The 23,776-nt window shown below is 46.2% G+C and overlaps 1 protein-coding gene across 1 annotated transcript in view; it reads left to right on the top strand.

Annotated features, from left to right (window-relative positions):
* Window positions 1-23,776, top strand: part of LOC311607591 (myosin-IIIb-like) — a 156,051-nt gene that overhangs the window by 18,981 nt on the left and 113,294 nt on the right. The window contains exons 4-6 of the mRNA XM_084799477.1: window positions 8,358-8,462; window positions 8,649-8,748; window positions 11,654-11,730. Coding sequence (XP_084655603.1) covers window positions 8,358-8,462; window positions 8,649-8,748; window positions 11,654-11,730 — 282 coding nt within the window. The remainder of the gene's footprint in view (window positions 1-8,357; window positions 8,463-8,648; window positions 8,749-11,653; window positions 11,731-23,776) is intronic.

Here is a 23,776-nt window from a genome sequence, read left to right on the forward strand (position 1 = left end):
TGGTCGGGGCAATTCCTTGTAAAAGGTACCTGGGAAGAGGGAGGGCAGTCGATTTTCTCAGCGGGCATCTGTCCCGCAGAAGGAATCTAAAGAGAACACAATGTGTATACCACTGTCCCGTTTCCTCTCCTTTGGGAATGGGAATGAGTGTCATCTGGGGGCAGAAGACTGAGTCCCCTAAATTATACTCCCCGTGAGGCCGAGGATAACAAGGAAGATAGGACCACTCATTTGCTTCTTTCTCCCTGGACCCACCCTGACTTGCCTTGGGCCCAGCTCCTCTGAGCCAGCTTACCCCTCCCTGCCTGTGGTCATCAGACTGATAAAGGGGCAAGAGGACACATGTGGACACCTCAAGACAGAAGCCCAAGGGTCGCCCTCCCTTCACTGCCTCGTACCTCTCGCTCCAGTCTTCTTGGATCTGGGAAAGCCTGAGGACAGGACAATATGTACTGGCTGCCATGGCAACCGCCGTGGGTAGAGAATTCATTATTATATTCAAGTGTGATAATCTGCAAGGAAGCTAGTCTTAGTATTTCTGTCACATTAGCTGCTTTCCTCACAGTATAGCAATGCAAGGAGGGGGTTGGTTTTCACGAACCATCTTTGAGACTTTAGTTGGCATATTATCTTTTGGGTTTTATTAACCACCCATACCCTACCGTTCACGCCCACCCTGAGGATGTTAGGGTTTTATCTCACTGCAAAGCTGCGTAACACTGATTCTTTGTTCAGGAATGGCATTGCTTTTGGATCCCTGGGATTCATCTTTAGCTCCATAAGAGCCCTGTCTCTCCTCGCACCTTCATCATGACAATACAGGGACCAAGAGATTTCCTTTTCCACTCATTCCCTTCTCTGCACACCCCGCCCCACCCCACCCCACCCCACCCCAAGCATCTCTGTGTTCAGACAAAGGGAACTGAAGCCTTCAGGAATTCTCTGAGGCTTGTCAAGGGTCTGCTCTGTGTGCTGCTGGCCAAGCAGGAAGCTGCTCGTGGCAAAGGGGCCTGTGAGCCACGGCTCTTCCTGACGAGGTGAGGTGCATCCAAGGCAACCAGGGAAGCTGTGAATAATGATGAATCAGGCTGTGACCTGAGCCTTGTGCTGCTGTTTCTGTCCAAATACCCTCTTGCTTTTTCCCATTGGCCAGGAGCAGGCAACGGGGCCACTCAGAGACACCAAGTGCCTTATCCCTCCCTCAGCATGCGCTGTGCTGGCATTTATGATTTTGATGGTAGTTTTGCCAAAGCTGGTAGCATGGGAAGGTCCCTTCTGTGTCCCAGCATGGACTGTCTATAGCAGGTTGCTGGATAGCTGGCTGTGTCACGTGGATTTCTAGACTCCTGACAATGGCAGAAGTCCCCAGTTTTCTTCAGTTTTAGTCTCTCGGTATTCCACGGAGTGCCAGAGGGCCCAGAGGGGAGCAGCATGCTCCCATGACCCTGACCTGACATGGCAGGCTTGAACTATGTGTGCCAGTCCATTGCTATAACAAAAACGTCTGAGACAAAACAACTTTAAGAAGGAAATGCCTCTTTTGGCTCGTGGTTAGAGGAGTTTCAGTCCTATGCTCAGTTGGCTTTTGGGCCTGTGAAGAGGTAGCTTATGATGTCATGATGCGCATAGACTGAAGAGGAAATGGCTCATCTCGCGGTGGCTTGGAAGCAAAACAGGGAGGAGAAAGAGAGACCAACATCCCAACATCCCCATCAAAGGCAGAGCGCCAATGACTTAGCTTCCTCCCACTGGGCCTTACTCACTGAAAGGGCCACTGCCTCCCCAGAGCACCATGTCAGCCCAGGTAGCACATGACCTTTGGGGACACTGACTGGGACGGCAGTAGTCTTGTTTACTCACAGAGCTGGGTGACGGCGGGCTGCAGAGTATCCCCATGGTTCTGCTCCACCTGTGGCTTTTAAAGTTCTGCTTTGGGAGACTCACAATAAAATTATGACATGTTTTAGCTTTGTTCTCCTCATCCAGTCGCACTGAGGTTAAATTCCCATTGCCTTTGCTCTTCGCTTGCTGAATGTGACAGGAGGGCAAGGGAGGAGCTACTTCATGGAGCAATTTTAGAGGGTAAACAAAGGTTATTAACAGGCTCCTCAAATCACCACAGCCATGAAAACAAAAGCAAATAAAAATATCAGCTCTGAAATTTATTACCAATTTGTTAGTTGAAAGCAAACAAAACTCCCCTCACAGTAGACACATACTAAATTAAGAGGGCACGGAGAGAATACACTCGTCTGTGACATGTTGAGCAACGTGATTTGTTTTAAGTGAGTATTAAATTAGTACATTTATAAGTCCCATTTTATTTTACCCCAATAAGATGTGATAAGAAATTAGACCACCAAGAGTAGCACAGTACTTAGAAATGGTATCTAGTATGTATTAAGGCACACTTTCTTTTTCTTCTTTCAGGACAAAAAGGAGAAAGCACCTCTCTTACAGGTAGAGAGTAATCATTTCAGCATGAATCAAATATTCAACTTTTGAAAAATCACTTAGAGTACCATGAAAAGGCTGTAAAGAAAGAGATCAAAGTACAAGAAAGCAAAAGCTTTGCTTTTAAATTAACTAAAATAATTGGCTTTGGAAATAATCTCTTCTCCTAACCTGCCCGGAGATCAAAGTGTGAGTTCAGAGCCTGTAGAACCGAAGCAAGAGAGAGGAGGAAGAAAGGGAGGGGGCGGGGAGAAGGGAAGGCTGCGGGAGCTCTATGGAGCTCTTGCTTTTTATTCAGGTCTTAGAAGTTCCAAATGTCACTGGAAGTGTTCGACAGCAAGCCATTTTCACCCACTGACACTGTGGCATGAGTTAGGATTACCAAGGCGAGGAGAGGGGTCTGAGCAGGGCGCTGATGGGGAGAAGCGATGGCAGATGGCCTTTGTCCTGCGCAATGAAGGCTGTAGTTGCCCTGGAGAGTCTAGAATGCAGTGATGGGGGGCAGCACACTTCTGACAGGAGAAGGAGGAGCTTTGAAAGGTAGGGCAGCAGCTGCAGGCTCATGCTATCTGTGCTCAGCACAAGAGAATGAAGAATCAGAGGCTGAAGCCCTGCTCAGCTACCCCTACACTCACACACCCAGGGAAGACTGAGACAGGAGCTGGAAGCTTCCAGGCAAACACCTCCCAAGGTCTGAGCATCTCCCCTTTGGAAACGGAGCTCCTGGCTCCCAAGGGTCGTGGTTTTCACTTGTGTAGTTGCAAGTTGGAGACTTGACCTGGTATTCAGGAAAGTCAAGATTATCCGTAGCAACTGGAGTGGGAAACTGAGCTGTTTTCAACTTCCGAGAGGTGGGCAGAGAGGCAGACACGATGCTTCCCGTGGCATCTCCTCAAGTAATTTCGACTCTTCATGCTTTTGTAAAAGCTCACAGCCTTGAAAGACCTTGACAGCCTACTGATCACAAGGCACTCACTGCAAAGAAACTCCCTTTAATTCTGCCACCTCGCTGAGTCAAACACATACCGCGGTACAAAAGACACTTGGCGGTTGGAGCCAAGGCTAGAACAAAGGTCTGGCAACTGTGCTGCCTGGACCATTCCTTAATAACATAGAGGGAAACTGATGGCTTCTTGAACAAGGAATATTTTATTGCTTGAAGTTATGTCTGTCCTGACGAAGGCACACACTGTGATTGAGTCAATATTCAATGATGTTTTGAAAATGAGATGGGGAATGTAAATGATTTTTCCTCTGTTTTTATCAGTTTGTAGCAGAATGCTCATTAAATTCTAGGTGCACCCAGCCACCTCATTTCCTGAATGCCGGGGGCATGGGGAGGAACTGTGGCATGGAGACACACTCCTGAGGTTGACTCTGATGGCTGGCAGAGTACACAGGAAGGATGGGCTTTCGTAGCAACCCTCAGGGCTAAGGCGCCTTCTGACGACTCCAAGGGACTTCTTTTATTTGATGCTTTTGAATATAATTTCTTGTTTTACCTTTTAAAAGCTCAGCCCATTTTGCTGAACATTGACTTTTTTGCCAGTGTGTAGCTGCTCTCTCCTTTCCTCTCTATGTTACTACAGTCTTTTTCTGTACCCACAGGCTGCTTAAAAAACAAACAAACAACAACAACAACAAAAAACTTGCTAGTGGGCTCATCAAAGTCACAGGACAGCTTCCTCTGAGGGATCCTGAACAGTTTAATTACATTTCTGTGAATTCTGGGGAGTCAGACAGGTCTGCACTCTGACATTTACTGAACAAAAGATGCTGGCTGAGTAAGATCTCCTTGTGCTTTGCTTTTGTTTTTCTAAATTTACAGCTGAGTTTTACTTTTAATCCCTTCCTAAATTCTGAAGCAATCTGAATAAAGGTTCCAAGTTTGTTCCCTGAGTAAAACACACTGAAGAGGCCCCTGCCACACAGTTGGCCATACTCAGGAGAGAAGGGAGGGGAGTCCGAAGAGTCGTCAGGGGAAGTTTGTAGCATTGCATTAGCTTGCAGCCACACCCCGCATTTAAATGTCCTAATGGCAGAATTTCAGCCTTGCCTTCCAATGGGAGAAAGCACACATGCCCCTGAGAGGGCAGCCCAGCTGAAGAGTGGTCCTGATGGAGCTGCTGTTCAGCTTTGCATCCCGGGGAACAGACAGACAGACAGACAGACAGACAGACAGACAGACAGACACACACACACACACACACACACACACACACACACACACACACACACACACACACTATCACTAGTACTTCCTTTCATCTCCTTGTAGCCAAAGACTGGGTCTTCGCCTTCCTCATCAAGGTGCTGTTGTTGGTGTTGGTGTTTGTGGTGTATATGTGTGCATGTGCTTGGAAGTTAGAGGCCAATAGATTTCTCAGTAGCTCTGCATTTTATTTTCTTCAGACAGGATCTCTGTCTGGCCAGAAAGCTCTAGGGATTCACCTGCCTCTGGCCTCCCCAATGCAGGGGTCACAGATTGCACTGCCACCTGGCTGCTTATTTGGGTGATGGCAACCTGGACCTAGAACCTCATGCTTGCATGACAAGAACTTTGCCAACTGTGCTGGGTGGTTTTATGCCAACTTGACTCAAGCTAGAGTCAACAGAGAGGAGGGAGACTCAACTGAGAAAATGCCTCTGTAAGATCCAGCTGTAGACTGGAGGGCATTTTCTTTTCTTTCTTTTCTCTTTGGTTTTTTGGAGACAAGGTTTCGCTGTGTAGCCTTGACTGTCCTGGACTTGCTTTGTAGACCAGGCTGGCCTCAAACTCACAGAGATCCACCTGCCTCTGCCTCCCGAGTTCTGGGATTAAAGGCGTGCATCACCACCGACCGGCTGTAGGGCATTTTCTTAATTGGCCATTGGTGGGGGAGGCCCCAACCTGTTGTGAGTGCTGCTACCCTAGGTTCTATAAGAAAGCAGGCAGAGCAAGCTATGAGGAGCCAGCCAGTAAGATGCACTCCTCCATGGCCTCTGTGTCAGTTCCTGCCTCCAGTGCCTGCTCTGTGAGTTCCTGTCTTGACTTCCTTCAGTGATGAACATCGATATGAAAGTGTAAGCCAATAAGCCCTTTCCTCCCCAGGCTGCTTTGCTCATGGAGTTTCATCACAGCAATAGTAACCCTGACTAAGGCGCCAACTGAGTTATCTCGTTAGCCCTTCCCCCATAGGTGTTTTCAAAATTCCTGATGGATAGCCTGTCTTTGATGCTGTTGCTCTCAGCTCGGCTGCCAATCTGCTGCCAGAATGATCTTTCCAGAATGTAAACCTGAACACTGAGACCTCCTGCCTAAAGCGTCTCCGTAGCCACTTGTGTTCCTTATGTCATGATGTCGTAGCACTGAACTAGACATAGTACACCACGATAATGCCCGTTCTGCTCCACCTCCCGCCCTCTCCTGTCCCAAGAGCAGCAGAGCGCTTAGAAGTCTTTGACGCTCTCTTGCTTTGCACAGAGGGTCCCCAGCTCCTTTGCCCTGGATGCTCTCCCATGTCCTACTCCAAACCCGTTTGTCTTTCAGGCTCGTATCTGAAATGCTGTCTCCTACAGAAACAGTTTTCAGGTTTTCCCCTCCAATTCTCCATCAGCAAAATTCTCCCCGTTCCCAGGACACACCCACCCTCCACAGTGCATCTGCATTGATGTGTCCATTTTTGGGCAAATACCACTTTGAGGCCTCAGACTGTGTCATCTTATGATTGACAGGTGATAAACAGTCTAATTGCAGCCACTGGGAGCAAAATAGTGAACACTGAATGTTATTTGTCCTTTCAGGGCCCTGTACCACACAGCTGGAAACCAAAGGGTTTAGAGCCCTTCGGATGTCCATCACGTGACAAAATACCTGACACGATTAACTTATGAAGAGAAAATGGTAGCTTAGTGTTTCGGAGGTTCCAGCCTATGGCTAGAAAGACCTGTGGCTTGGAGCCTCCAGCAGGAGTGGTGAGGCAACGGAACTCTGGCAGAACAAACTGCTCATGTAGTGGCCAGGCCCACTCATCTAACGGGGAGAGTGCCCCAAAGACCTAAGATCTCCCGCACGGCCCTTCTTCCAGAAGGTCCATAGCATCTTCTAAGAGTGCCACCCTGAAGGCCAATTTTTTTTAATGGATAAGCTTTGGGAGACATCCAACATCTATGCTACAGGAAGATAGAATGTTGGGCTACATTTGGGACAGAGCCAATGGGGATGAGTGATCAGTTCAACATGATACTGGCAGACTGCTGACCTCAAGGTCACAGAATACAGTATCAAACCCAAAGGGTTGTCATAGTCTTCAAGCAGTTCATAGCTTTGAGGGTCCCTGCAAAACATTTCCTCATAGTACTTTTGTGTTAATTTTAAGGATTTCGTGATTTCCTATTAGAGTTTTAGTCACACACTCTCTAAATGCTACAGTTGTTCATAACTAGAGTGGAATAGATCCTAATATGCTGTTGTCTCTTCTAGTGTAACTCTGATCTGTGCTTCCTCCAGCTTCATTATGTAAGAAAGCCAGTCCACTCAAGCAAGGGAGCACCCCCACCCCCAACTAGTTTACTCTTATTTTGGACAAGCACTGCAGGGAGCCCAAGTCTCTAAAGCAGGGTTTTTACATAAGCCCAAGGCTGGCCGCTGCCTTCTGAAGGTAACTCTGAGTTCACTCCCCAGAAAAATGTGTACAGCATGCTGCCCACAGCTGCCTTGATTTAAGGTGGCTCGTACCAACCCACACTGAATTCTGCAATCAGTCTAGCTTATCCCTGAAAACCCTTAAGTTGCTGGGAGAGTAAGACTTTGCTTACTGTATTTACACTTTGGTGATACACACTATACGATAAGGGCAGCATGTGGATGAAATCTTAGGATGTTTTAAATTATAGATAGGGAAAAAGAGGAAGGGAAAGAAGGAGAGAGAGAGGGAGGGAGAGACAGAGAGAGAGACAGACAGAGAGAGAGAGACAGAGAGAGATAGAGAGAGAGACAGAGAGAGATAGAGAGAGAGACAGAGAGAGATAGAGAGAGAGACAGAGAGAGAGAGGAAAGAGAAAGAGAGAGACAGAGACAGAAAGAGAGGAAAGAGAGAGAGAGAGAGAGAGAGAGAGAGAGAGAGAGAGAGAGAGGCTTAAAGTCTCCTAAAGCCTCAAGCTGAACCAGAGGAAGTCAAGTGCTCCACAGAGCTGACAAACACAGACACCTTTAGAATAGTTACTGGTCAAGCCTCTGGTGCCTGCAGTGCCAGCTTAGGGGGCAGGTGGGGTTGAAATCATTGAGGTTTGTCTCTTGTCTGGTATCAAGGGTATTCATCTTGTCTCTTCAGTTTTTTTTTCCATCCTCAAAATGCATTTTTAAAAAGACAATGGTCAGAAAAAGTGAAAAGTATGCAGTAAGTTATCATGGTTACAGATACACTGTCTCTTTCAAATTTCTAAGTAATAACTTGTTCTTTTTATATTTTGCTTGGCAGTTAAAAAGTCATTTGATATCAACATGTTCACTCATAAATCATTGGTTTGAATAGAGAATACACACAGCTGGGCTCAGTGGCCTACACCTGTAATCTCAGCACTCAGGAAGCAGAGGCGGGCAGATCTCTGTGAGTTTGAGGCTAGCCTGATCTACAAAGTCTAAGATAGACAAGGCTGCACAGAGAAACCCTGTCTCTCACAAAACAAAACAAAACAAAACAAAACAAAACAAAACAAAACAAACCCTACATATACAAAGAACCTGATTTGGTTGGCTAATATAAATTTACAATCTAATTATTTTAGGATGGAGTTTTGTGATCTGCAAATTTACCACACTGTCAGTAATCAGTAGATTCCCCCCCCACCCCCACCCTTTCTAAATGTATTTGTCTTCTCTTTTCATTTTCCGGGTTCTCTCTGTCCTGGACCTCCTCTCCCAGCTGTGTAACGGGGGCTCCGTCACTGAGCTTGTCAAGGGCCTCCTGAGATGTGGTGAGCGGCTGGATGAAGCTGTGATATCCTACATTCTGTATGGAGCCCTCTTGGTAAGGATGGCCATGGTGTGGAGGGGACAATTTGCGCACTGCTTGGCTCCTCACTGCTCATTAACAGTGGGAATTCAACCTCGGGATGGTGCTAGCTAGTGTGGGCTTTGACTGGACTGTTGAGTTCATCTGCTGACAGCTCCGCTTCCTCTCTGTGTCCTTGGTGGTACCCTGGACGCCACGCAGGGCCTTCAGCATTTGCACCATCACCGAATCATCCACCGTGACGTGAAGGGAAATAACATTCTTCTGACGACAGAAGGAGGAGTTAAGCTCGTTGACTTTGGTAATGACTGTGTCATTTGTTTTCTTGATGTGTGCAGTTTTAGCCAAAGGGGACAATTTATTGCACTCTCTAAAGACGGGGGCCTCTCTGCTGCACCACAAGCTTAGGGACTTTCCAGGCAAACAGGCTGGAGTGTGGGGGGCTTTTCCAGATGGAACACCCTTGGAGATGCTTTTTGCTAATTATTTTCTGCAATTTTATTAAAAATAGAAAATAAAAGTATCGCAAAAGAAATACTTAACAGAAAATGATATTTTGGTTTTGTTTGTTTTTTGCCTTCTGTGAAAGTTTCCCTCCTCAGGGCAATTGTCTGTAATTTACATTTTTCATCTCTCTTTTGCATATGAAAAGAGAAAGCAGTTTGGTTTTTAAAATGACTTCTCTAGCCTTGGGCATACTTATTTGCAGTGCACAGAAGGTAAACTGGTCCTCTGGGCCTGAGAGATGTGAAACTCTGACTAATGTGTCAACACACGAGGCTGGTTGACCTAAAAACATTAACAGAAAATGTAGACAGCATCACCTGAGGCCAGAGAATATTGACTCTTCTCCCAGCATTCTGTCTTGGTAGTCCTAAACCAACATGTCGTTTAGTTTTCCTCTTCTTTGGCATAGGGAACGGTTTACTCCTCTAAATAGCACTTCTGCATTACTGTCACAAATAGTGAGAAACCATTTAGAACACTTCAGAGCGTTACCAATGTCACCATAGTAAAAATAAGACAGTGGTTTTTAATATTCATTGTTTTTAATTGGTAAGAAATAATTGGGCGTAAGAAATAACTTGGCATAAGAATGTGCCAGCAAACTATTGGTGAAGAAGAAGTTTTTTGTTTTTTGTTTTTTTGGTTTTTTTTTTTTGAAGAAAAAATGAAGTTGGGAGCTGGAGAGATGGTTCAATAGTTAAGAGCATCTGTGGCTCTCAGGACCTGTAGCTGTGTGCCGTGGTAGCCATGCAGTTTCCACATGAAGGCAGTTAATATGCCAGAAGGGAAATAGGCTAGAAAGGTGAGGACAGAACTTAAAACCAATTTGTCTAGGCGCCAGCTTTGCAAGCTTAGAGAGAGAGAGAGATCTTTGCAGTAAAAAGTTCTTGAACATTCTATTGCTGTACAAGAAATTTCTAGAAATTAAAGCCAGAAAGGTGTAATTGTTTGTTTACTACATTGTTATGGAAGACTTGGCAGAATGGGAATTGTCTTTGGCACTGTGACCAACAGTCGCAGCTACTGAGAAGGCTGAGGTAGGGGGACGCACTTGAGTCTGGGAGTTTGAGACCAGCCTGGACAGCAGAGTCCTTGTCTCAAGTGTGGTGGCTGGGAGATGGCAGCCCTTCCGGGCTCTCTAATAAAGAGAATGCCAATGGTGAGGCCAGGAGCCAGCCTGGTGTTCTCTGCACATCGTGCAGGCCCCGTCCGTTGCTAAGCAGCACACAGGATAAGGCTTGAGGTCTTGTCTTCAGTGGCAATAGTGCCAACATTCTCATCTTCTTCAGGGCTGTGCTACACCCTACATTTATAAAGGACACGATTATTCTCATATCTGGTCTTAGATGAACCTGTATGTCGGGTGTGACTGTTGCCATTTATCCTGGGTTTGAAGGTGGGAAAACTGATTCTCGGACTTGTGGCAGTCACGGCGCTAGTGAAAGGCGTCACTGAGCTGGAAAGCGAGCGGGTCTCCGGACTTTTAATCCAGCTGACATTTACTACTTCCGCCTTATTTGATGGTACAGAGAGGAGAGGTCATTAAAGGACATCGGAATAATATTAAGATTCAGGTCTTGAGCATTGATTGAGCTTTAAATAATAATGCTGTCAATTTCTTTTTCCATTTTTCTCAAATGGCATTGCTGTCTTGCCAAGTTTCTAGTCTTGTAGGCTAGATAAGGCGCTGACGTCTTTCTGTGTCTGCACTGATGCTCTCCTATAGATAAAGCTTGCCAACCTTCCTCCTCTGTGAAATGAAGCACTTATTAAAGAGCCCATCTGAATTAACCGGGAAACACAATGGGAAGATATTTTAGGCCAGTTATGGTTGTTGACGTTTTTCTTTCTATTCCAAATCTGCAGATACATGAACAGGAATTTTCATTGGGAAATAGAAGTTCTGATCATCTAGATAGAATGATCAAAGCGCCATTCAGAGGTTAACCAAGGACTGCTCACGGACAAATATGGCCACCTCCTGATTTTACTACACCCATCACCTCAGAATCATGTATATGTACATAGCCATTGCAGTTTGAGACCAGATCTTCTTATAGCTCAGGATGGCCTAAAACTCACTACGTAGCCCAGGCTGGACATTAACTCTTGATTCTCCTGCTTCAGCAGGATCCCAAATGCTGAGATTGCAGACATGTGATGCCGTGTTCAATCTGATTTTTATATTCTTAATGACTGCTAAAAACTTGAAAGAATATATGACATGTGAAAACTGTCCTTGATTTAGATGTCAGCATCCATAAATGAAATTTTACTTAGGTACAGCCTCATGCATTCAACTGTGTTTTTCTGCGGCTGCTTTACACGATGGCAGCAGTTGATAATTATGACAAGGTCTATGACACCTAAAATAGTTACTATCTGAACTTTTATATAAAACATTGTCAGCCTCTCTCTAGCATATATTTTTGTTTTTGTTTTGTCTTGTGTTTTGTGTGTGTGTGTGTGTGTGTGTGTGTGTGTGTGTGTGTGTGTGTGTGTGTGTGTTTTGAGACAGGGGTTCTCTGTGTAGCCCAGGCTGTGCTGGACTCACTTTGTAGACCTGGCTAGCCTTGAACTCACAGAGATTCGCCTGCCTCTGCCTTCCCGAGTGCTGGGCTACAGGTGTGTGCCACTGTGCCTGGCCTCTGTCTAGCACCTTATGCTCACTACTAAATTCTGGTACCCTTTTCCTGCAGGTGTCTCTGCTCAGCTTACAAGCACACGCCTGCGGAGAAACACATCAGTAGGAACCCCATTCTGGATGGCCCCTGAGGTAAGCAGAAAATATATAGTTCTTCGCATTTGATGAGTGCCTTTTTATGGTCAAGACATATGCTCTCTAAACTTTTCAGGGAGGAAAATCCTTTATCCTTATAGAACTCTGAGATCCTCATTGGTGAGTGATACTGCTAAGACGTAGTCTCAGAGAATCAAGATTAAGTCACAGCCCGCCCATAGGGTGCCTTCATGCCAGTAGGAAAAGGTGACCTTCTGCGAGAGAGTGCATCCAGCCTTTATCCACATTAGAAACGGCCACTTTTCCTAGATAAATGCAGCCCACAACCCATGGCTTGGTGGCGAGCCTCACTTCAGCTCCACGCAGTCTCCGGAGCGCACACAGTCTTTCTGGCTACTTCTGCCAGGTACACAGTGACTTCTCCTGTGTATATTGTTAGCTTTCTGCAGTAGAACAGGACTTGGGCCTAATTTAGTCCTGGCCTTGACACAGAGATGAGGTATGCAGAAGCGGGGGAGCTTTCTAGCTGGGTAAGGCGTGTGTGAGTCACCCGTGCAGTTTGTTTGTCAGGTCAGCGTTTCATTCCGCAGCGCTCCGACCTTCACCTGAAAGCAGCTCTCTGTGAGGAAGCAATTGGATTCTTTAAATCAGAGGACACAGGCAGTCACCTCCCCGGATGGCGTTCCATCTCCTCTCTCTCTGCATGGTCAGTCTTCTGTAGGATGGCCCATGTGTCTCCTAGGGCAGTGGGTGGCTCATTCCAGTCCCTATTCAGTTTTCATCAATGTTCGCCACTATATATGGCCCCCCATTTTTTATTTGGGTAACATACCCACTTTAAACAAAAAGAAAAACCTGGCAGAGTACAGGATTTACTTATTATAAATGTTTCTTAAATAGGTTTAAACATATGACAATAGGTCTAAGTTTTTTGTTACATGTTTATAGATCTAATATATATATATATATATTTAAAGATTACAAAGCCAGCAACCTTCAAACCAGCAGTTTAATGAGACAGATTGTTTTGTGTATTGGTTGTGTTTTGCAGTGTGATTGTGTCTCAGCGCACAAATGTGGGTCCTTTGAGTGTGGCATTCCTGCTACCACAAACCGTGTGTTGACCTAACCCCCACATCCCCACTCACCCGCCACTTGCCTACATCTCAGTCCACGTGATCTCTCTTTGCAGACAGTTTTCTGACTTCCAAATGCTGCTTTCTGTGAGCTGGGCACAGTTTCACAGTAAATGAATGCAGGTACTAAAACTATGTGGCAAATAGTTAGTTACTCAGATGATCTGGGCTGTTTGTGTTTGTGGCAAAGCAACCACTGACGTAAAAATGAATAGATACATTTTCATAAGAGCCCTGTGAACCGCACAGGGGAGGAAGGGCTCGCAATTCCTTTGGATGGTGAACAAAGGCCTCTTAGCACATTCCAATCTCTCTCTCTCTCTCTAAATCTATCCAGATCCACTTTCAGTTTCTTTCCCCTACCTCACTTCTTAATTCTTCAACAGTAGTGAGCAACAGATTTCCCTCCCTCTGCCCTCCCCGTGGGCCACACTGAGGCTCTTACTTATCCCTAGATAGGAGCTTGTCACTCTAGCTGTCACACCCCCAGTCTACCATTAGCCCACTGTCACCTCCCAGGACTTGAAGCTTTGGTGGGGACATAGATGCTCAATTCTCAACTCACTGCTGGCCCAGAGTAGGTGCTCAAAGAGTATTTTCTGGATAAATGAATGTGTTGGTGATGAGACCCGAGGAACAAGATGAATGGAGTGCAGTTCAGGAAAGGCTCTGAAGCTGTTCAATTGATCAGTCCTGAAAGGGACACTAGCCAGGGTTGCTCAGCTGGCTGGGTGGCCTGATGTGGAAGACGGCATTCCTGGTCTACTCTTGGCAAGCTGGTTCTCAGAGCCACAGGACGAGGTGAAAAGGGCTCTTCCCTGACTTTGTGTCCTTATTAGATGTTTGTGGCTTCCCAACTTCAGTTGGCTTGAGTAAAGCACGTCAACTCTTTCTGTATGGGGCAGTGAGGTGGCCCATGTGAGCTTCTGTTTCCCAGGCTGTCTGGCCCTGGCTCCCTCCTTAGCAGGGAAATGCCATGTCTCGTTGCCTAATGCAGTGGAGGAACTGAACAGTGGGCGAGTCCAAGAAGTAGGACCTTGACAGCAGCTTTCTTATAGCCCCACGCAGGCTTCTCTTAGGGCAGGTGCTGGGTCCTGGCCTGCAGGCTTTAGCTTGTATCATCCTCACCTTTTAACCCAGAAGCAGAAAGACTCAAATGGTATATACTCACTTAGATGTGGACACTAGCCCGAGGGGCACATCCCATGAAAGTCTTCACTTATCAGGAAAGTGCGACAGAGGGGAGGACATCCTATTGGGACTCTCCGTGAGAGAAGCATGGGAGAATGGGGAAATAGAAGGATCCAGAGGGTCCTAGAAACTTACAAAAAGAACATTATGATGGGCAGATTTGGGCCCAGGGGTCCTGCTCAAACTATGGCACCAGCCAAGGACAATACGTGCAATAAACTTCGAATCCCTAACCAGATCTTACCACTGGACAGGACAGTCTCCACAGTTGAGTGGAGAGTGGAGAGTAGGGACTGACTTTCATACAAACTCGCGTGCACCATATTTGACCATGTCTTCTTGATGGGGAGGCCTGGTGGCACTCAGAGGAAGGATAGCAGGCTACCCAAGAAGAGACTTGATACCCTATAAGCATATACAGGGGGAGGAAATCCCCCCAAGTCACAGTCATAGGGGAGGGGAGTAGGTGGGAGCAGGAGGGAGGGAAGAATGGGAGGATACAAGGGATGGGATAACAATTGAGATGTAATATGAATGAATTAATTTTAAAAAAGAAACATAGTATCACTTTCCCCAGCCAAGCTTCACACTGCTTCTTCTATGCTTCTTGTCCCTTCTTATATGCCCACAGGAACAACCTCCCATTTGTCCCATGAGTGTGTCAAGCATGTATGCTTTCCACTGTGAACAGTGCTGTGGGTCAAATGCAGGCTTTAAAAAGTATAATCAGTAATGATTCAAATCTCCATTGTCTTCATGTGAATCCTAAGTAGGATATTGGTTGTAATATGTTTTTCCTCCAGTCTGTGTGAATAAGTGGGTTTAGAGTAAATGCAACAATAGGGCCTGCCCTAACATGGCCAGTGGAATCAGACTTGCAGATGACCAATGAAAGGATCCTTGATCTTATTTTATTCCTGAGAAATCATCCATCAGGAAGCAGGAGAGGAAAAAAGGAAAAATAAGCAATTGTCAGTGTTCATCACACACAAAAGTGTCTTAGATATAGGCTGAAATCACAGACCAGACACCAAACAGGCGTGTGTGTGTGTGTGTGTGTGTGTGTGTGTGTGTGTGTGTGTGTGTGTGTCTGTAAGAGCTAACTAGCACCTGTGACATAAAGCACTTTTTGGAGGGGTGGGATCCAAGCAGTCACCATATGATAGCATTAGAAAAGTGAGTGGTGTGCTACAAAGGAAAGTACTGAGGACTTGGGGGATTGTTTCTCTTAATCAAAATATGACTGACAGCATCTTAGATTTGCATAGAGTGTTTGCATATGTTATTTTGTAAATACTCAGGCTCCTCTGTTAGTGTGACTGCATGAGTGTTAGGAGGAACCCACTGCTCTGCCTGGCCACATGCCCAGGGATGCAGCGTGAGGGTGAGCAGGGTGGCCGGAAGCTGCCTTCAGTGGTTCACTGCGCTCGAAGATTTCCAGTATAATTCACGATGGTATCTACATTAGTATCACTCAGGCCATATTTACATCCAACACACACTTGATAATGTCCTGTGGGTAGGAGAAAGGGATGGAAGCTACTTTGTGTTAGCAAGGGATTAGGGTAGTTGACAGCCTCCCAGACCTGCCATCACATGTTGGGAAGAATTGAACAGGATTAACAGGAGGCAGTGGACAGAGACAGTAGAAATGTGTTTGTGTTTAATACTTTAAAAAAAAAAAAAGAAGCTTCAGATATAGGCTAAAATCAGAAGACCAGAGAAAGTGTGCGTGTGTGTGTGTGTGTGTGTGTGTGTGTGTGTGTGTGTGTGTGTGTGTGTTTTGTTAGAACTGACATCAGCCCAGGAAAAGGAATCTACATTGTCATTAAAGTTTTCATTGACTTAATCTGTAGACCGTGTTGAACTGACTCCTTATGCTTAGCTGGTGTATGCAGGCATGGCCATGCGAGCTATTAAATATTAACACACTTCCATTCTGAGTGGTGAGTGCCTGCTACCCAGAGCTCTTGAGTTTTCCTCAGCCACAGAAACACTGTACCTCTGCCCAGGACATCCCCAACATCTTAGCTAACTACAGGACGAAGCCTTGGTAAGGAGAGGACTTCAGGCCAGCACCAGCACATGCCCCTTCAGTGGCCATTGCTACATGCCAGCTGAGTGTTGAGTTTGGGGACGTGGAGCTTGCTAACCCTGAGTACAACAGGGAGGAAACCTTCTCACTCACGGAGACTGATTCACACATCACGACTCGGATACGTGCCTTTTTATTATGTATTCTTAGTCCATTCTCAGTAGGGGACAGTATTTTTCCATCTCCCTAGTTAGACGCAGCGTCACACCCATCTGCTTACCTAGCAAGAGCTGAAGCATTTTGGTTTTCCAGACAGTATGAGAATGAATGCAAGCCCCATTTTAATTGATGACTAGACTAAGGCATGCAAAGGATTCTCATGTTTGCTTGGTTTTAAGGGTGTTCATAGGAGGTGCTGGGTGTGGGAGATGCCCCGTAGATGAAACAGTCCCAAAAGAATGGCAGGAGAATACTCTGAAGTTGGCGTTTGAGACACATCATTTTAAAAGTCGCCACCTGCGACGTACAGTCTGACGATGTGTTGTAGTGCTCCCAGTTGAGATACATCCTGGGTATCCAGGACCCAGGACACTCCTCATCCTTCCGAGGCAGCTAGCGCCCCGTTCCTGTATTAGGAAACAGACTCACGGATAAAAAAAAAAGTCCTCCCCCCCCTTTTTTTTTTACTTCCGTCTGCTTGTTGTTGCAAACAAGAGCTAATCAGCAGAGTGGAGAAACAGATGTGCTGTGACGGGCACTCTCTGCCCTGCCCAGGGTCCTTGACGGGGATGGTTGCCATAACAACCATCTTACACCAGTGCAGAAATAGCGCAAGCTTTTTGCAACCACTCTTGACTTCATTAATTATGCCATTCCTAGCTAAATGATACGGCAGTGCTATTTCCTTTGGCCTTGCCAGGAATAGAAATGACAAATGAGATATTTTGTGTTGCAGGGTTGAAAAAGCCACAAAGCAGTACAATTCTGACAGATTCTTGTCATTATTGCCATTTATATGCCCTAAGCTCTCGCTAGTGAGTTGCCAAAAAAGTGCTTCATGCTACGCATGAGCCACCGAGGGCTTTTTATGTGTAGTAACTGATCTAGGATCCCAGGAACAAACCAAGGAAGGCAGAGCGGTCTCGCTGGTGAGGTAAATAAGTCACAGGAAGTAACCATTCCTTGTCCTTGGACAGTTAGAATTGGACCTGAGATCTTTAGTTTCAAAGTCTTCATCACCACCACACACATTTGTATGTGGTGCATGTGGGTGTGCACATGTATGTGTGTACGTGTGTGTGCACAAGTATGTGTGTACATGTGGAAGCCAGAAGTTGAAGTTGAGTGAGGGTCTTTCTCAGTTGTTCCTCCAGCTTATTTTATTATTATTTTTTTTTGAGAGAAAGTCTCTCAGTGAGTCCAGAGCACATCCATTTGGGCAGACAGGCTGGCTGGTGAGAACAAGGCTTCACCTGTCTCTGCTGTCCCAGCTTTAAAGTTACAGATGCGCGCCACCTTGCCACTTTTCACGTGCTGGGTGCTGCACTCGAGAAATCAGGTTCTCGAGCTTTCAGAGCAAGCCCTTTGCTGTCTGAGCCACTCCAATCCCCAAAGGTTTTATCCTTAACTTTAAATTGTTGTGGCTGGAGAGATGGTTCAGCAGTTAAGAGCACTGGCTGCTCTTCCAGAGGGCCTGGGTTCAGTTCTCAGCACCCACGTGGCAGCAGCTCACAACTGTCTGGAACTCCAGTTTGGGGGATCTGAGCCTCACACAGACACACATGCAGGCAAAACACCAATGCACATAAAAATAAAAGTCCTAAAAAAAAGAAAGAAAGAAAGAAAAAGAAATTGTTTAATTGGGAGTACTGTGGCTTCCAATAAATCGCATATCTTGGTTAATATTTTCATTAAGAAGTACCCTTCTTGATGTCAACCTAACATGAGCATTAGAGAAACCAACTTTCTAGAGTTTATCTAGAAAGTCAAGGTACTATAACATATTTGTTTGTTTGTTTTTCAAGACAGAGTTTCTCTGTAGCCCTTGCTGTCCTGGAACTCACTATGTACACCAGGCCCACCTCAAACATAGAGAGATCTGCCTGCCCCTGTCTCCATTGCCCAGCCCTATAACATAATTTATGAATGTGACAATCATGCAAAGGGCGTGGGCTTAAAATTTCTTCTTCCTCCTCCTCTTCTTCTTCCTCCTCCTCCTCTTCATCATCATCATCATCATCATCATCATCATCATCATCATCATTATTATCATCAGTGTTATTATTATTGTGTGTAGGGGTGCATATGTCACAGCACATGTGTGGCAATCAGAGGGTAACTTTGTGGTGTTGGCGTTCCCCTTCTGCCTTTATGTGGGTTCCAAGAATTGAACAAAGGAATAGAAGCAGGGCTGGGGCCACAGCCCAGAGGGCTTGCTTGCCTAAAACACACAAGGCTGAGTTTCACCTCCACCACCACACACACCAGTTACAGTGGCTACCCCAATAGGTGACTGCAATTCTTTAGCAGAGGCAACGTGTATGTGGCCAGTGTCCTTGGCTAGTGGCTGCCTGTTATTGTATTGCTAGATCATGCAGCAAGTAGCAATTTGGGAACGCCTTCCTGTGGTACCCACTGGGACAACATGGTGCCCAAATGCCTCTTCATGGCACATGACTCCATCTTACCAGGCTCAGATGTAAGAGGTTTTGTTTTGGCATTGATAATGCTCACTCTAGTGTGTTGAAGAAAATGTAATATTTCAGCACATCAGTAAACAGCAGTAATTAAACCCAAGGGAAGAATATGAAGAACAAAAGTACTTTAAGAGAATAAATAAAATTTCAGCCAGGTGTGGTGGCGCATGCCAGCCTGGTCTATAAAGCGAGTCCAGGACAGCCAAGGTTACACAGAGAAACCCTGTTTTGAAAAACAAAAACAAAGAGCAAAACAACAACAACGAATTGATCTGAGTTCTGCCATTCATGGTTTAAAAACAATAGTTGCTCAGTTTTTGGTTTTTGGTTTGTTTTGTTTTAAATATGGCTTTAGTTTGGATAAAAAGTTATATATATATATATATATATATATATATATATATATATATATATATATATATATATATATTCAGAACCTGGAGCGTCTTCATGTTACCACAGATGTTAGGAAAGCTGTTGAAGATTCATTTCAATGCGCCTGTGTGTATGTGTGTGCTACTGTGTGCATATGTGAAGGACAGAGACCAATTTTCTTTTATTGCTCTCCACCTTAATTTTTTGCAACAGGTCTTTCACTGAATGTGGGCGGCTGTGCCAGCTGTTCCTGAGGGCCATGCTCCCAGGGATCTGCCTGTCACGAGCCCCCAGCACTGGGGTCACTGGCATTCCGCACTACACTAAGCTTTTACTTGGGTTCTGGGCATCCAAACTCTGACTCTCATACTTGACAACACTCTGTTCCCTAATTTGTCTCGGCCCGGAACTGACTGAATATTTTTGACCAGAAACATGAGAGAAGATATGAAGTAAGATGACATTATAGTGGTGCAGCTTGGTCCTTGTGGGACTCCTAACGGAGGGAGTGGGAGGGGTTCTGATGCTTTTGCCTGTTTTGGGGACCCTTGTCCCCCTCCTTGACTGCTTTTGCGACCCTTGTCCCCTTCCTGGGCTGCCTCATCCAGCCTTAATATGAGGGGAGGTGCCTAGTCTTTTTACAAAATATATTTTATTAATTTATTCACATTACATCTAAATTGTTATCCCATCCCTTGTATCCTCCTATTCCTCCCTCCCTTCCATTTTCCCCGTACTCCCCTCCCCTATGACTGTGACTGAGGGGGACCTCCTCTCCCTGTATATGCTCATAGGGTATCAAGTCTCTTCTTGGAACCTTGCTATCCTTCCTCTGAGTGCCACCAGGCCTCCCCATCCAGGGGACGTGGTCAAATATGGGGCACCAGACTTCGTGTGAAAGTCAGACCCCACTCTCCACTCAACTGTGGAGAATGTCCTGTCCATTGCTAGATCTGGGTAGGGGGTGCCTAGTCTTATTGCAACTTGTCATGCCATGTTTGGTTGATCTCCCTGGGATGCCTGCCCTTTCCTGAAGGGAAATGGAAGAGGAGTGGGTGGGGAGGGAGGAGGGAGGGTACTGGGCAGAGGCAGGAGGATGCAGTCAGGATGCCATATATGAGAGGATAAATTGCTTTTTAAAAAAGTAAAATGTGGAGGGAAAAAGAAACTGCCTACAGAGACCAAGTAAGATAGCACAGTGGAAGTGGGGGGGGGGTGTCAGAGGAATACCTACAAAATGGTGTTGTCGCGTGGCCACTCAGGAAGATGCCGTTCACAGGAAGCGGGCTCTTGCCTGGCCCTGAACGTATTGGCTGATGATCTGGGCTTTTCATCTTCAGAACTGTGCATTCCTGCTCTTTATAAATTAAACAACAAGAAGCACATGCATTGATGCACACCTCTAATCCCAGCACTCAGGAGGCAGAAGCAGATGGATCCCAGCCTCGTCTAGAGTGAGTTCCAGGACAGCCAGAGTTACACAGAGAAACCCTGTCTTAGAAAACCTAAACAAACAACAACAACAACAACAAACCTTTGAGCTTGTGTATGAGAAGAGACTGGCGTGGGTAGTCTCTGCTTCCAGCGCCCTGGCCCTTCCATTCCACAGAGAAACACTTGTAGGTTTTAGGGTGGGGGCAGTTCTTCCTTGCTTTTTCGGCCCATGGCTTTTATGTTCCTTGGAGAATGGGGATGGATCTCACCAAAGTCTTGGTAAGGTAAAATGACGGTGGTGGCTTTTTTTTTTTGTTTGTCTGCATCATTTACACATCTTTGAAATCTTGGGAGGGTTGTGGTGGTGTGCATGACTCCTTGGTGGAGCACCTACCAATTGTGCAAAAGGCCCCTGCACCACAGACTGCACGCGCACGTGCACATGCACGCGCGCGCACACACACACACACACACATACACACACACACACACACACACACACACACACACACGAACCTGGAGATCTTTTAGGACCCCATCTGCCAGTACAGTCACCATGAGAAATTAAGGCTTTCAAAGCTCAAGAGACATCAGGGGAAGGCTTCAAGACTTCCGGTTCTTCCCCAGTGGGTTCATCTCTGGGATTCCGTTGCCTTCGCTGTTCCTTAGTTTCCCTTGTATTTACTCCCTCCCTTCGCATTTGGGAAACAGAGAAGAAATCTCCATCCTTCCTTATACTCTCAGAGCGGCTTGAGTGGGTGAAGCAAACATCTCAAGGCTGATGACCCGGACCAGGCACAGCTTCCCCTGGATTTCAGGGACTGATTCCCCCTCAGCGGGAGCTGGCTGGAGAAATTGAGTCATGTGTCAGTGTGGAGGTGGGAGGCAGCCCTGAAGGTGGTGCTAAAGTGTCACCACCCGCCTTGGTGGGTCTAAGTATAGGACCCCATCTGCAAGCTTCGGGTCCAGATGTGCAGAGCACATGAGCACGGGGGAGGATGCCTCTGAGAGCTCCACCCCACTAAGTAGAAAGTGTCTAAGCAACAGCCTCCAGTTAGCATTTGGAACCTTCCAGACTGTCCTCCCACCCCTCTGTGGGGAGGTGGGAAGCGGCAAGGCATATGTCCATCTGCCCCATGCCCACCTTCCCTCATAAATTCTCAGGAGCAGAAGCATGTGCTGAGGGAAATCAGAGTCATACAGCTCTCCTGAGGCCAGACTTTCAACTTCTAGGTGGCTTCCTGTCCCGGGAGCCCGCGTTCCCCGAGTAGAAGGAAAAGCATGCCAAAGCTGAACTCTGCACTTGCTTCTTGGCTGCGTGATCACAAAGCTATCAGGGGAAAGCCATGGGAGGGAGTCAGGGGTTAGGAAGGACTCCAGCGAGTGAGATGATCCAAAAGCAAGCAGAAGTGGGGTGACTAACACTCTCCCCTATCCCTGGGGATTTCCAGACCTTTTCCAGTTTCAGAAAGTCAAGCAGAACCACTCTGATAGCAAGGGTGATGTTTCTAAGGGCATCGTGATTGCCTATGAGGCTCGCAGCCTGGGTGAAGACCCAGAGCAGAGGCTGTTGCCTTGGACACAGGTACGCCTTAGCAGGAACATCCTATCACTCTGATTTGCTTTTCTTTCTGATTTCCAAATGCATCCCGGAGGAGAAAGGTGTGCTTTCCCTCTCCATCTTCCTGTCTTGGGCTCATGCTTTGATTCTACCTGCCCGCTGTGTGACCTTGGGCAAGTTTCTTAGCTGTTCTGAATCTGTTTGTCTTCCTCTCAGGATAATGGTGCTCACCTGACTGCCTGTGGAGTGGCCTGAACGGGAGAGCCCTCTGTGGTTTGCTCTCTGGAGGAGAGCCCATAACTGACAGAGGAAAGGGGGAGTTAGTTCACTTCCACTCGAAGAAAAAGCAGTGCCATGGCTGGTGGCCCGGCATTCTTCCTATGATAAGAACCCCCAGAATGTACCTGACTCGGGTGGTACTGGGAACCACAGAGTTTTGTGCCCACATTGGGTTTCAACCGATGCTGTGGCTTTGGATAAGTCAACTACCCACCTACTAGAGAGCCCTGCTTCCTCTTCTGATGAGTTCCAAGGTCCTTCTGTGTCCATCTGCATGAAGGTAGCTACTGGGTCAGCGCCTACACTAGACCTCCAGGCTGCTCAGTTTCCTCTAGTCCTAAGGATGCAGGCACATTCTGGCATGCTGGTTTACCTTTTATGGAGGGGACTGTGGGTGCCAAACATGATTCTGGGAAGGGGATTTGCCAGACAAGGCAGGAGTGGTGGCATGCTCTCAGGGCCTTGGGGAATGGAAGTGCAAATGTCAGTTGGGTGCTAACCTCAAACCTAGAGTGCGTCCCTCCCCACCGTCCCCCCCAGCTGCGGTGTGTGTTTTAAATTTGAACCTGGGCTGATTTAACTCTAAAGGCATTGGTTGGCTGAATATTGCAAGTTTGGGAAAAGACTTGTTGAATATCGAACTTAAATTAGGGACTGTTCCAAAATTCAATGAACAGTCTAAGTTTTTTCTAGCAACTTCTCAATGCATAAGATATAGATTCCATCCCATTCTTGAGCTTTGTGGAAAGATAACAAGGAAATCTATTCTATTTCATCTGACCCACAGAACAAAACCCAAGCGACCAACTAAACAACCAAAGAAACAAACAAAACCATTCCTAAAATCTCTGAGTTATATTTCATTTCAGGGAGGAGACTTCAGTCATTTGCTCACTATCTCAGCATGTAACCACTACGATGTTTATATGCTGAGCTGATGAAAAATGTTTAGCACTGGGATATTCACTGCTGCAATTTCTGATTACAGAGATGGCATTCTAGTTGAAAAGGCTTTATGATCAATAACCTTTATCAATTGTGCTGCATGGATTGTGTAAGCAAAGCGAAGGATCCCATTTACCTTCCTGCCTCTCAGGCCATCTTATTTGCCAGTCTGTTGCCCGCACTTTGGGGCTCAAGGTCAGCCAAGGAGTAATAGCTGTAGGTCTATTTGCCTTGCCTCTTATTTAGCTGAATTTAGCTCTTGAGATAACAGCATTTTGCCTGTGTACTTGAATGAAAATTTAATCTCGACCTCTGGTTATAATTTTGGACTGCATGATTGATTCTAGCAAGGTGAGAAATCAGAATATAGAAAGCAAACCTAATTAAATCATTAATGACATTCAGAAATATTAGTGAAGAAATAACATCT

This window comes from Acomys minous (assembly GCF_964271855.1).
Source record: "Acomys minous genome assembly, chromosome: 10".
Lineage (NCBI taxonomy): Eukaryota > Metazoa > Chordata > Mammalia > Rodentia > Muridae > Acomys > Acomys minous.